General features: G+C 35.5%; 1 protein-coding gene across 11 annotated transcripts in view; it reads right to left on the minus strand.

The window, feature by feature from the left end:
* The window catches only part of epha4a (eph receptor A4a), a 90,014-nt gene that overhangs the window by 27,568 nt on the left and 47,100 nt on the right, over positions 1-15,346 (minus strand). For all 11 annotated transcript variants that reach the window (XM_087239985.1, XM_087239986.1, XM_087239984.1 and 8 more), the window contains 1 exon segment: positions 5,035-5,190. In XM_087239985.1, the coding sequence (XP_087096111.1) occupies positions 5,035-5,190 (156 nt within the window).

Raw genomic sequence — 15,346 nt, forward strand, 5'->3', positions numbered from 1 at the left:
CCCTCGCTTGCCATCTTTGGTGTAGCAATGACGTTCTCATCATGAATATGGTTTTCTAAATCAGCAGTCCCAGGTTGATTTTCTCACAAAGTCTACCCAAGGAACTTTTTATTGCTCAGTGGCTGCACTTTTATTGCTCAGGAGACTTAATTGAGTTCACACTTATGTTATACTCCAGTATAAACTTCGATTAAGAAGTTTCTCCTAAAGTTTTTGAAGATAAACTCTGGCTGTTATAGATCAGATCATTCATTTAAGAGAAACCTACACTGTAAAAAAAATATATATATATATATTGTATTTGCAACCTATATATTAACTTAACTTGTATATTGTCATTGCAACTTTTAAACTAAGTTTATTATGTTTTAACTTCATTTTTCATAAGTTGCACAAGTTGTTTTAAGCCAAATGAACTCATATGATTCATTTGATTCAGCTTAATTTAAGCCAACCAGGATTTTTTTTTACAGTGTAGATGTGTTTGAGTTTGGCATTTAAACGACTTCTTTTTTAAATCCTTAGAATATAAACATCTCTAGCACCATTTTTAATTAATAATAATTCCTTACATTTATATAGCGATTTTCTAGACACTTAAAGCACTATTGACAATAGGGGAATCTCCTCATCCACCACCAGTGTGCATAATCCACTTGGATGATGTGATAGCAGCCATATTGCGTCAGACCGCACACCACACACCAGTTGATTGGTGGAGAAGAGACAGAGTTATGAAGCCGATTATAATATAGGGATGGTTAGGAGGCCATGATGGACAGAGGCCAGTGAGCAAATTTGCCCACGATGCTGGGGTTAAACCCCCTACTCTCTTTCGAAAGACATCCTAGAATTTTTAACGACCACAGAGAGTCGAGACCTCAGTTAACATCTCATCTGAAAGACTGCGTTCACTGAGCAGTATAGAGTCCTCGTCACTATACTAAGGCGTTAGGACCCACACAGACTGCAGGTTGAGCGCCCCCTGTTGGCCTCACTAACACCACTTCTGGCAGCAACCTAGTTTTTCCATTGGGTCTCCAATCATGGTACTGACCGGGTGCAGCCCTGTTAGCTTCAGTGGGGGACCATGTGGGAGTTGCAGAGAGCTATCTGCTAGCTTTCTCAGACAAACGAGTAGTCCCGCATCCAAAATTGCACCAATGGTTAATATTGGCACATTACTGGACAAACAAATTTGTTGATGGTTTTAATGGCCACACATCCAACACCAAACCAAAAGAAGCGTGCAAAGAGGACAAACATTCAAACAGGATGCGTCTCATTATCCCTCCTCCAAATCTCCCCATATGGCAAAGCCGTTTTGAAATATCTCCATATCCTCTGAATCATTTAAACACTTCAAACACATATCTGACCCAGGTCTGGATTAGATTGAATTCCTCCTGACTGAGCCTTAAGTGTAAATGGTCTTTAAACTCTGTTTAACCTGTATTAAGTATGTGGCTGCCATCCCCACCCAGAAGACTGAGGTGAAGTGAGCATGCTCCCACGGTGGCTTGGTGCCACACGCTCTGTGATTGACAGGAGCTGATTAAGTCGACTGGCTTCACTGCAATTTAATACGATAAGGTGAGAGAGAGAGACTCGACTCAGCAAGCGTAATGGGGTCGTTCCTCTCGTGCCTCTTTGCTGTCTGTCTCCCCGCTTTCTCGCATTTCGCTTTTTCCTTCCCTTGCTACCTAGCGCCTTTTTATCTCATTCGTTGCGTGAGCCTTTAGCGCATTGACTGTTGAGTATGTGACGGGTGCTTCTAGGTGAACGACAGACGGCATTATGAAAGAGAGCTCCAATTAAAGAGGCTGGAGAAAGCTGGAAAGACAATCTGATACGTAAAATGGACGCCCGATAGGTGGATGAGAGCCCTTCCCCTGCCCAACCTGTCACCCCTGATCATTCAGATCTAGAAAAGCCCAATACATCTGACACCATGAACACATCTGTCCTGAATGCCAGTGCCACCCATTTCACAGAAATCTTTAATAGATTTATCAAGTAACACTTTTTTAAATCCGCCCTAGGCTTGAGTCTGCAAACTTCTGAGTGTGAGAAAGCGTGCGTCATGAATGACTGAACGTGTGTGTTCGGTTTTTACGATTAACCCTGTCGTCTCGGCTCAGAGCTGTGGCGCGCCGGCAGTCGAAGCTCTGGTGCAGGTCTCTATTTAACAAGCAGAACACTGTTATCAAGTCTATGACTCACCTCAGGGTCTGACACACATATCTATCTTTACTCATCATGACAGGACTCCTCCCAACTCAATACTACACGCACACACATTTTCAACCAGTCATGAAACTTTTTGATTAGGCAATGCAGAAATAAAAGGCACAAAATAACATCCGCTGCAATTAAACAACCAATAATTTGTCACTGTCAAGCACATTTGAATTATTTTGGTCCCCAAGTTTGATAAGTAGCCTTTAGGAAAACAGCTTCACTGGTGTGTGAAGTAAACAGCTGCGGTTTGATACAAGTCCAGGCGCTGCTGGTTTTCCAGATTGATACGTGCTTCCTCGGTTCAAAATCCCTGACCTGTTCTAATGATTACTCATGTTTGTTTACGTCTGTGTTTTTAGTCTCACCAAAGCCAGACGTTTGACTTCAAGCATAATCTAGTCCACATTTTAACTTCAGCTAGCCAAGAACGTCACACTTAGATAGGAGGAATTGATAAGGCTGACATTTAAAATCAACTTAACTTTGAAACTGAGTGTAGTTATTTAAAACTTCCCCTAGACATTTTGCATTAGGCATCTTTAATTACTATGTACTTTGGTCAAAAACATGTAATTGCTGGGTATGGTGCACTTACTGCGTTAATGTTGTGCTGCAAAATACTTTTGTTGCTATTAAGGTGGGATATGGTTGATGGATTGTTCCCAAAAATAAAATGTTTATGATATTATTTCTTCTGTTGAACACAAAACAATTCATTATGAAGAATGTAGTAGTAGTAGTAGTAGTAGTAGTGTGGAAGTCATTGGCTGGTTGTTTCTAACATTCCTCAGTATATTAGTCCTAAGTATATTCCTCATTCCTTCGTTTGTGTTTAACAGAAGAAAGAAACTAAAACAGGTTTAGAAAAAAAGGGGAGGATGAGTACATAAGTTTAAGTTTAGGGACATGTTTAGTGGCATGTGTAGGTTTAAAGTCAACAGTAGCGATGTTTCTATCCAAAAATGTGAATTAACATTATGTGCAAAACTGGATGAGAAAGACATGCAAATAAAACTGCGTTTCCATCCAACGAGTCAAAGAGAACAAAATTGTCATTTCCTGATTATCTGGCACCAAATATCAACAGTAAAAACAGAATTTGCTGTGGTAGGAGAAGCTGCGTGAATCTTTTCTTTCTTTTATAATAAATATCTTGCACCTCAGATGGCAATTCTGACACGTAGTGAATACGGGGTGGCATTTAAAGGCATAAGACACAAAGCACAGATGCTCTTGATTCTGTAGGTCATTAATAATGTAATAACACTAGATGGTTAGCCATTTTAGATTGACTAAAACAACATTTCAGATATTTTACAAGGTGCTCAGCCTGCTGGTTTGTCCATTCACACACATTTTTTCATCACAAGATCTAATTTAACAACATCACATGACTTTTTTAAATGCACATACTGGAATTTGTGCTGTAAAAATGTTTCAATCGCAATTTATGTTCATCTTTTCTTATCGAATAAAAAGTTTACTCTACTCAGTTATGTGTATTTGTTTTTTATGCACATTTTCAAAACTCATCCACATCTTGACATATCCATTAACCAATTTTTTATGCGCATATTCCAAAATATAGTATGTATACCTGAATAAGTACATTCAGGTATTTTTATATAGTAATACAATGCTAAAATATTAATTATTAAAAATATTAATAAATAAGAGTATTATTAATATAAAGTAAGTCTATTTTTTATCCGGACACTTTTATTTGGGTATACAAATTTTTGCACCACTATCTTACATGAGTTTGTTAGAACAGTTCCAGTTTTGCCTTTGGTGTGGACTGATCTAATGCAAAACCAATAAAACAAATTTGCACTTATCCTCGCATAGAAAGCATCAATTCAAAAGTGAGATGGATGTTTTTCTTATGCACCAAATCAGCATATTCGATTGATTTATAAATGATTATGAGACACTAAATAGTGCTGTAATTATGCTAAAGATTCTCCACTGCCATCACAGGAACAAATTACATTCTAAAATACTTTAATATAGAACTGCTATTTTAAATCGTAATAATGCTACAATATACATTTTTTATTATATTTTGTATACAAATTCAGCCACAGTGAACATTTTCAAACTCTAGTTCAAATTCAAATTGCATTACTGACTAGGCATGGGGCAATAACCAGATTCAAGGTTTAGCGCAGTTTTGAAAAGTTAGGGTTTTAAAACCGCTATAATTTTCTGTTACACAGTTCCTACGATATATGTACGTTTTTAATGTGTTTTTTTTTTACAACTATTTTATTTATTTTATTTATTATTATTTTTTTTTTTCGGAAAAGACCCTACATATCAAAATCTACTGGTCAGCACAAAATTCAGCAAATATTAAAAAACAAATCATGCTTATACACGAACATCCAAGCATGCTCTGGACCCGTACAGGGCAGTGGCTTCCTATATAACCAAAGATGCCTTTTCAAGTTGTCAAGAAATCTGTGTTTTTAAAACTAATAAAGAGAGAAAAAGTCAATGATTTGTTTTTTATAAATTAGCCTGAGATGTTTACAATTTAAAAAATATTTTAAATGTTTCTTAAAATAAAATATTGGTGTTAAATGGGGGGAAAAAGTGTTTTTTTACCCTGATATATATACAAAAAAACATTTTTTAGAGCAGTAATCACAACACAGTGATAATTATATCCAAGGTTATCATACCCTCAGTATCTTATACCAGCCCATGCCAACTCCTGATACAAAAAAAAAGGTTATGTGATGCACAAAGTGTATTCTAATCCATGAAGATACTGTGAAATCCACTTACGTGTGCAGGGCATAGATGCAGGGTCCGTCTCAGACCTGAAGAAGCCTTTATCACAGGCACAGGAAGTAGATCCCTCTCTCACAGAGTAGCTGTGCAGGGGACACTTAGAGCAGCTGCCGTCTGTGGCTAGAGCTCTGTAGTTACCGATCTTACAGGCTGCACAGAGAAAGAAACAGAGAAAGTGGAGACATTACAGATCATGAAACATAGTATACTGCTAAAATATATTATGACCTGGAGATAAAAGTTTTCGTCGTTCAAGTCCAGCGAACATAAGCCACTCAGTTTGTGAATGTTCATGTGAAACACTGTGCAAATAACATTTTGAAATCTGCTAATGGTTGCATTTAACGGTGCTATTAAATGATTAGTGTTTTTATAAATTAACATTACAGGAATTGTTCACCCAATTTACTCATCCTCAGGTTCTTTCAAACCTTTATGAGTCTCTTTTTTGTTGAACCCAAAAGGAGATAATTTGAAACATGCTGGAAATCGGTAGCCATTGACATCCACAGTAAAAAAAAAAAAAAAAAGAGACCTTTTAAGATATTTTTATGCCACTGATTATATAATGATTTTATAACAGCCTAATAATGCAAATAGCCATAAACGCTTTAAAATACGTATCATTCTTAAGGTATAATTTGATGTTAAAAAGGTAAAAGTTCTATTATATATATACTATTAAATATCATATTAGGTAAATGTCCAATTGCAAACTTTGACACCGTTGAGGTAGAATGTAAATGTCATTGTAAAATGGCTTTGACGTCATTTGTGTATTTGTAAATATATATTGCAATGGCAAAAATTACTGAGGTCATCTCCAAGTGTTGCACGATAAGTCAACAAATAGACCTACTGTACTAATATTATAGAAGTCAATGGCTACAGTTTTTCAAGATTCTTCAGTTGCTCTATATAAAATAAATTAACCCCCCCCCCCAAAAAAAAAAATATATAAAAAATAAATAAAATAAATAAAACCCTGATCTATTATAGTAGATTGTAAAAAGTAGCTGATACAGATAAAATAAAGTAAAATAAAAAAATTAACTGAAGTATCCATGTAAATAGTAAATTATAAAAAGTAGCTGATACAGATAAAATAAAGTAAAATAAAAAACAGAACTATCCATTTAAATATTAAATTTAAATAAAGTACCTGATTCAGATTAAATAAAATTTTATAAAATTAAAAATAAATTAAACTGAACCATCCATTTAAATAGTAGATTATAAAAAGTAGCTGATGCTGATAAAAAAAAGAAACCTGAACTATCCACTTGAATAGTAGATTTAAAAAGTAGCTGATAGGGATGAAAAAAAAAAAAAAAACTAAACTGGTCCTAACAAATGTATACCATGTAAAACTAATTAAAAAGATCATAATCGAATATAAACAAACAAACAAACAAATAATTAATTAAATAAATAAATAAATAAATAAATAAATAAATAAATAAATAAATAAATAAATAAATAAATAAATAAATAAATAAAAGCTGCAAAGAAAGACAATCGAGACGTTAATGGTCCTGAACTATGTAACATACTGCCACAGTATGTCATAATTTGCTGATAAAAATCTTTGTCTTTCACCTCCAGCTATCATAAGCCACTCAGTGTGTGAATGTTTATGTGTAACACACTGTAAGGGAGTGGTGTGGAATTTCTGAATGACAGACAGCAGTGCACAGCTTTCTGACACTCTAATGAAGAGAGGAAGTGATACCAGAGGAATGCACTGTCATTAATCCTAACACCCAAACCCAGCCCTCTCTCTCTTTCTCTCTCACTCACGTTTTCCAGCTCTGTTCTCTCTCTCAGTCTATCTTTTCAAGTTTGTCCACTTTCTTTTATTTCTCATCCATTTTTTGTCCTCCCTCCAGCATTATTCTTTTCATCCTTTGTTTGTTTGTCTTTCCACTTCCTCCTTTCTGTTTTTTTTTTTCTTCTGTTGCTCCCTCTAAATATGCCACACACAAACACAGAGGCATAATTTCCTATTTATGGTGACAGAGACAAAGGAATGCTTTGAGGTCTTTTATTGACTTTTTTTTTTCTCTCTACAAAGCCATCGATGCCCCGCACAAGTACAGATAGCATTTGAACAAGAATAAAACCGCGCTACTTACGACATTTATCTAAGAGTATATCGATTTGCAGATAGTTTACAGATGTGTTTGCCTAAAAGGCCCCATCGATATAAACGCTCAGCAGAAAATATCACAAATCATAATAATGCTCTTAGCGATAATCATACATGCTCTTAGCAAAGCATTATGGGAAAGAAACACAAGGCTTTTATATGACAAATAGGACAAACAAGCTTTCGTGTGTCGGGACAACGGGCCTTAAAGGGCAGTCTCTCTCAGGGCTTTGTGTGCCATTCAATTACATTCATATGAATGAGAACAAATGTGGAGAATATTTGTCTTTCACTGCGCACAAAAGTTTTGGTCTGGTGAACTCTGACCTGCAAGTTCACAAAGCAATAGAAGTAGTAAACGTCACAGATTGGCCTACTGGGTGAAAATTAAACGTGGGAAACTACACTGTAAAATATCCTTTAATTATTAGTTTGCATATTTTGCATGCATTTATGGATATTCATTTCATTATGGAAACTTGATATGTTGATTTTGAAAGTTAAAAAGTTCTGCAGTTGAACAAAGTGAGTTTTTTTTTTTTTACCTTTTAGCAGCCTAAAACAATATATTGTACATATATTGTAAGAAATCATATATACCAATATATTGTAAGAGATAATACGGAAATACGTGTAAAAAACTACAGAAAAAATACTGGAAGTTTATTACCAGATTTTTGTACTGTAATTTACTGCACCAGTCCAGGTGAAATAACACTTCAAGCTAAAGCCGCACGATATTGGAAAATTTCGATATTGCAATATTTTATTTTTCTCTGATATATATTATGATACAGTTTCACAAGATGGTTTGAATAGCTAAATTTGCCAGTTTTCAGGGGAATCTAACAGTATTCAGGTACATAAATAGACTAATCACATTAAAAAAATGCTTTTTTTACTTTGTTTTGATTAGTTTCTAGCCCAAGTATCTGCAAATTCTTAGATCAAGTAAAAATATTGTTTTGTTTTCACCTTCAGAAGTCAAAATTAAGAGTTTCTCCTTAAAACAAGCAGAATTAACTGCCAATAGGGTAAATAAAATTATCATGACCTAAATATTAGAAACAAGACAAAATTATAAAAAAAGTTTGTGTTTTTGCATAAACAGTATAAATGATTAAATAAAAATGCCCAAATGTTTTAAACTCTCTTGAAATGCTCACTGTCATGGGCTTTAACACATGCAAATGATAAACTTTCACTCTATTTTGGTTGAATACAAATCTACAAATCACATGTGTTCTGTGGCTCCTGGTCAACTATGATTCCAACTCAACATTGCATAACTTGAGATGTGACTATTGCAGATGTGCACATTGTGATATCAATGCTGCTATATATTGTGCAGCCCTACCTCAAGCTATTAAAAATGTAAATAAAAGCCAACTTTTCAACAACAACAACAACAACAACAACAAAAAACAGTCCCATGTTGCAATTCAAAATCAAAAATAAACAAAAAATAAAATCACAAAATGCAGAAAACTGCTCATTTGTGTATATTTTACATCTTTATAATGTTTTTAAGTAAATGAAAGTATAAAAGAAAGAAAAGCTTAATGAGTAACTAAGATTTTGTTTTTGAAAAAATATATATTTTATACTATTTTGCTTTAAAAAAGTAAAAAATAAAAACAAAACATAAAGCTAAAATCAAAAGTGTATTATCTGAATTTAACCATCTACCCCCATGTTCAACACTATCATTAATATCATTAATCACTATCACTATCATTAATATAAAAACTACAGTGACACACTGGGGAAGGCATTGAGCTAAAACTCTTCTATTTTATATCTCAGAAGAAAGTGAAATAAATATTGTAAGAAATGAAGAAATAAAGAAAATAAAGAAATAAATAAAGTAATTATTTAACAAGTGCGGATCATGACCTTATAAATTAGTATATTATAGAAGACCAACACACCAAAATTTAAATACGGCTAGGTGCAGTGCATACTTCACTATGAAAACTACAATTAAATGAAAATATTCCTATATTTTTAAGATTCTAAACAATCTCATACTTAAAATTCACTTTCCAGGCTGCTACTGTACACTGATCCTGTTATGTAATCCAAAATAAAATATCACTACTCCCAAATATAGCAGCATATTAAACGTAAAACAAATTTTGATTGCTTGTGAAATATATTATATATACACATACTTTCATTTCAAGTGAGAATAAGTTCTCTGTCTTAACAAACCAAGAAGAGCAGACAAGATGCAGGAGGTCAAGAGAGACAGTACTTCAAACAAGTATCCCTCATCACTCTCTGCCTCATTCTCTCCTATTTTCTCTCCAATTCTTTTAATCTCACATAAGTGTCAGAAACCCCGGGGTCGCATTAGTGCTCGCCCTCGGGAATCGCCACCTTCCAATCTCCTCCATTTCTCCATTTCATCCCTCCCTCCATCAAAGTCTGCCCAGGGGCCAATCACTCGCAATCAGCCGCAACAGGCACGCTTGATCAGAGGACAGAGCTGGCGTACATCTTCAGAGAGCAGATTAACGCAGTTTTGTCATCTTCTAAACTGGATCCATAAAACAACGGTAGGAGGGTTGAGGGGATGGAAAGATGGGACAAGCTCAAATGCTGCCTTGGGTCGTGACCTCAGCTGGACGAGCCTGCTTTGTAGCCGTGCGTTGGAGGAGAAGGATGTGGGAATTAGAGACTGATCAGCTTTGGTTCATCTTAACTCCAGCTGGGGGACAGAATTAATTGAAGAAGATTCTTGGGAAGCTTAAAGCCCCCAGTTAAGTTTTTAAAGGTGTTATATTTAAGGACATGTATAAGCCAGTGGGCTCCAAAACAGTGACAAATGTCACATTTAGAAGATATAAACAACCAAAGCTTGCAGTTTGTTGCTTCCACCTAAATAAATCAATGATTTTTTTAAACAACGCTTCATACTTCCGTTTCCTATTAAATCTGACCAGTCAAATGTTCTATAGTATCTGACATGACCCACCCCCCAAATTTGCTTTTCAGTTTATGAGGTTGAGCTCAATTACTGTTACTTACAGAGCTGTGGTAAAACAAAATGCTATTAACTGTTCTTTATTAAGGGGAGCAACTACTTTATGTCCCACCCTGCCTGTATGTTTCAATGGGATATTCAGCTCTTCTACCTTGCGGAGTAGAAAGCAATGGGATAAACACGTTTTCAGCCAATGACAAACTTCTGATGAAAGGTTTATGCAACTATTTTTAATGTCATAAAGTTCTTTTTTATGACATTGATGTTGTGATGTAATTAAAACACAACAGGAGGACAACAGGTGACTGTTTTAAGGTCCAAGCGCCATAGAAAGCATATTTTAGTTTTGGTGTCTCCTGAAAAAGACCATGCAGTGGATGGTGGGATGAAATCGCTGACATATTTAGCATTCATTTAGTTCAATTCAACTCATGCTTATTTCTATAGCGCTTTTACAATATTGTGCCAAAGCAGCTTAACATAGAAGTTGTAGTAAATTGAAACTGTGTCAGTCCAGGTTTCAGAGTTGAAATTCAGTTTAGTTCAGTTCAGTGTGGTGTAATTTTCACTGCTGAAAGTTCAAGCATTGAAGAGCAAATCCATCGATGCGCAGCTCCACAAGTCCCAAACCGAGCAAGCCAGTGGTGACTTATGCCGAGTTCAGACTGCATGATTTTTTAAAGTAGTCACGTCACAGACGTTTTCACGCTGCATGACTATCTGGGGTGGCGTTCCGTCTCTGCTGTGTTTATACTGCAAGGTAGATTGGTGACAGGGCGTTTCACACTGCATGACTTTAAAATAGGAAGAATCGCTGACAACTTGTCTTGGTCCACAAACTACATCTCATAACCAAACATGCGAAAAGTGACATGGAAACAACGTGAGGTCACGTATTAAATCTTTTGTTATAAACTACATAATGAGAAAGAAGCCTTTAGTGGGGTAGAAAATGTACTTATTTTGCTCACCTATACCTTTGCTCACCAGGGAATAAGCAGTTTTTCCTCAACTTGGTTTCTTTTTTAAGGCGGTTGTGATATTGCTTAGATGATAAGTCACGCAGAATCGGGTGCGCCTGCCAAATTTACACTATTTTTTCCTTCATTTCTTGGGTCCAGATAAACTGAAAATGTGTGGTTCTAACTTCTCCAATCTCCCGCTGGCCTGCAGATACCCATACTAGTGGATGCTGCCTTCTCATTGGCTGTAGGTAATCGCTGATGTTATTTTCAATCAGAACACATTTCACACAGCATGATGACCGGCGACAGCTCCAGATATTTAGCATGCCATATAACTCACTTATTGACGATTCTCTCAGATCACATCTTTGAGACTTGATAATGTGTGATTGATACTTATGGGAACAGGCACCTATTTGCCTGTAATTTCAGGCATCTGTTTGGGATTTCTCTGCGAGTCAAAATCGGGGCTAAAATCATGCAGTCTGAACTCGCCATTAGTTGTTTAAGCTCAAAACGAGATGAAAGACTGTAACGCAAGCGCAGTAAATAGCAGCAGGATTGCACAGAAACTCCATTGAAAAAACTACTGCAAAAAACCCAACTGAGACCTACTTTATTTTGTATCAGGCAGTGAAGATCATAGATTTTTAAAGAAATCAGTTCTTAAACGTGCTGATTTTTTAATGCCGTGGAAGCGATTGGGCTGACTGACTGAAAATTAAAAGTCCATGTGCATACACCCCATTGAAATGACATCACACATCAAACAAAAACACACATTTAAAAGCACTTTCCGGGACCTTTAAAAGCCACACTAGGAAACCGAAGAAGGTGCGTTCGAGAGCAGACCTCAAGTGCAGGAGCTTGGGTCTTGTTTACGAGCGAATGCACTCGTTGACTTGCAGCACTTTTCTCAAGCACTTAGGACATCTAACACCCTCCACCTGCTTAAGAGTCGAGTGTTTTCTCAGTCCCAGACCCTTACGGAAGACGACCAGCTGTCTCGTCCTTCCATCCCAGGTCCCTCATGAGACTCCTAACAGCTCCTGGTTTCCATTCCACACACGGCTCTCATCTCCCCCTGCAGATCTGACCTTTCCTCCCTCTCTCCATGAAGCCTCTGACCACTGGCTTGGACAATAGGAGAACAATCATGCTCTCATTGTCCATTCTGGTAGACGATTGAAGAGATGAGCTTACTGCCTGTGACATAATAGGGCTGTAATTACGAGCCCATGCCCCAATATTCAGGGTCAGCGATTTCGTCCCGGCGTTCACCGCATGGACAATGTCTTTTTCAATAGACACCATCGCAAACTGAGATATGAATGCTTTCTATGGGGTTTGGACCTTAAAACAGTCACCTGTTGTCCTCCATAGAAAGACAAAATGCAGGGTGGAGTTGAGGACAAAAGATGGATCAAGTCATTGTGTTGGGAAGAGAATGAATTATGGAATTCTGCAAGGTATTTGTGGCGGTTTATGCGTATTGAAAGATGTTCCAGGCGGGACAAAAGGAGTTCAATTAGATGCATGTAATCTGAGGACGTTCGGCTGGACACGTAAAAGAGGTCTGATGATAAAGACATCGGTGGATCCTATTGAGAGGATCGCAAATAAATAAATAGTGAACAAAGAGATAAGACTGCAGGAAAAATAAATAGAAATGTGAGGAGAAGTGGAAAGAAAAGAACGAGAGAGGGGGACAGGAAAATGAGAGGGAATGGAGCTTCAGCACTGGGTGGTCTTTAGAGTGTGTATGTGTGTGTGTGTCCTCTTGGAAATTCAACACTGACTTAACTTTGCCAGGTTATATTTCTCTCCTCACACACATACACACACAAGTGAAGTGAGACTCTTTCCTTCTCGATCTCTCACAATTTCTGCTCATTTCCTTTCTCAGCTACATCCTCTACCTGGCTAATTAAACGTGTTAAAAGTAGTAACGTTTGTAAACAGAAGTTCCAATAATAGTTACTTTTGAAGTACACGTGTTTAGTAAACATGTAGGTCTTACATATTTCTGCACATTTTGGTTTATGTATCATAAAATCATGGAAATGTAAATGAAAGCCTAGCTAGTACAGCTAGTTTTACAAGTTGGGAAATGTGATTGAGAAACTGATAAGAAATTGAGCATACTTGGCTGCTCCTCCTGCATGGTCTTTCACAAACAAACACATACACCACCCACATTCACACACACACACGCACGCGTACTTGCCGATGGCAGAGAAAGTGAAGTCAAGACCTGTGGGTTTGCATGAGCTAATGGCTAACATATTTATGACACTTTTATGATACCGGCTTATCTCTGATGCCGCCGCTCAGGAGGATCAGCAGTGGCTAATCCACCTCCCATACACAGACTCGCATTATCTCACAAGTTATCAGGTTCAGGCTGGAATATCAGGGACTTTTCATGACATTTACTGCCTTTTATGCTGTTTCTTGTATCTCCATGTCAACTTTGTGTCACAGGCTTGTTATTTTACTTTTAACACTGTTAAACACTGTATAAATGATTAGTTGACATTACTTAAAAATATGTAATTAAACTGTTGCCTTAAAAACTTTAAGCAAATGAACTATGTATGTAATTACAAGTGTTGAGTAAATCAACTTAACAGTTCCAAGTTACAGTGGGTGTACTCGCTTATTTAAGTAAAGTCAACTTGTCACATTTAAGGCAACGGGTTTACTTTTTTTTTAAAAAGTAAAATGAATAATCACTTTTTAAAGTGCATGTACATTTAGTCTAAATTGGTTGATGAAAACAAGTTTGTCAAACATTAAAATGATAAAACTGTTATATAGCCTTTTATGTTTTCATATCTAAGTCAATATTTACCATAGACACCCACTAAAATGTCATTTAGTAATAATTAAGTAGAATTTTTTAACTTTATGCTAGATTTCTCAAATTTCTAGGTTTCACTTATTTGTCAGCAAATTTTAATGATTTAAAATACAATAATGTTTAGTATGATTCTTTTACATGTTTGAATAAACACAGATTATAATAAGCAAGCTTTTTTAATACTTTTTTTACATAACAATTTATATTATTTTGAATGACAACAGAACTGTTTTTTCACAAAAGTTACTTGAAATAGGACTAAACAATATTGGAAAAAAACCATGTTGCAATATTGTTGTTTTCTGCAATATATATTGCAATATAAATATAATTTCGCTTAGAATACTTTGAATTAAGTAACTCTATTTGATAAGAATTCATAACTTTACATTGATTGGACTGATGTTGTAGGGAAGTGGATCTGCATAAAATATACAAACTTATCCCAAAATATTCAAAATAAAAAAAACTAATTAAAGCAAAGAAGAAAAAAAATTATACAAATGAAATTGCACTTGATGGTTTTAATGGAGTCTAACAGTATTGAAGTATATAAATTCAATAAAGAAATGTAAAATAACACTGCACTGTATGTAGTCTTCATTGTATAATTAAGCCAGCCTGATCTCATTTTACGTTTTGTCAGTTTAGTGGCTAAATCCTACGAGTTCAGTTGTACAAAATTGTACGATTTAAAAAAAAAATATAGGTGTCACCTAACTCCACCCCTAAGCCCAATCGTCATTGGGTGATGAGCAAATCATACTAAATTTACCAAAATAGATTTTATGAATTCAGACGAATTAGCCAATAAATCAAAAAGTTGCCGTGAGATTACATTGAATTAAACACAACAAATCTTCACTAAAGTGACAAACTTATTAATTGCACAGTTAAGTCACAGTTCTTTAAAACAGATTCAAATAAAAAATCGAATCACACTAGATTATTCTGCAGTGGTTAATTATAATGTCAATTATCATTCCAGATCTTGTAATGTGACTATGGACCCTTTTTACAAGACTGTTATGACGCGTTTAACAGTCATTATAATCTTAAATCCTTGAAAGTTTTTCATATTTTAATTTTGAAAAAATAAACAAACAAAAAAAAAAAACCTAACATTTATATGTTTGAATGTATTATATCATCTTTGCGTCAAATTCCAAAAAAACAATACGAATTACCGCCTATGTGAAGTGTTTCTAATGCAGAGTCTATGGGGCTGAGAGTAAGTTTAACATTATTCTCGCCTCGACAGTTTTACACATTTTTTTTTCTTTTTTCTGAAAGTCTTAATAACTCCATCAGAAAGATTTTCTTTTATTATTTCAGCAAAT

Source organism: Danio rerio, chromosome 2 (assembly GCF_052040795.2).
Source record: "Danio rerio strain M-AB ecotype USA chromosome 2, GRCz13ab, whole genome shotgun sequence".
Classification (NCBI taxonomy): Eukaryota; Metazoa; Chordata; class Actinopteri; order Cypriniformes; family Danionidae; genus Danio; species Danio rerio.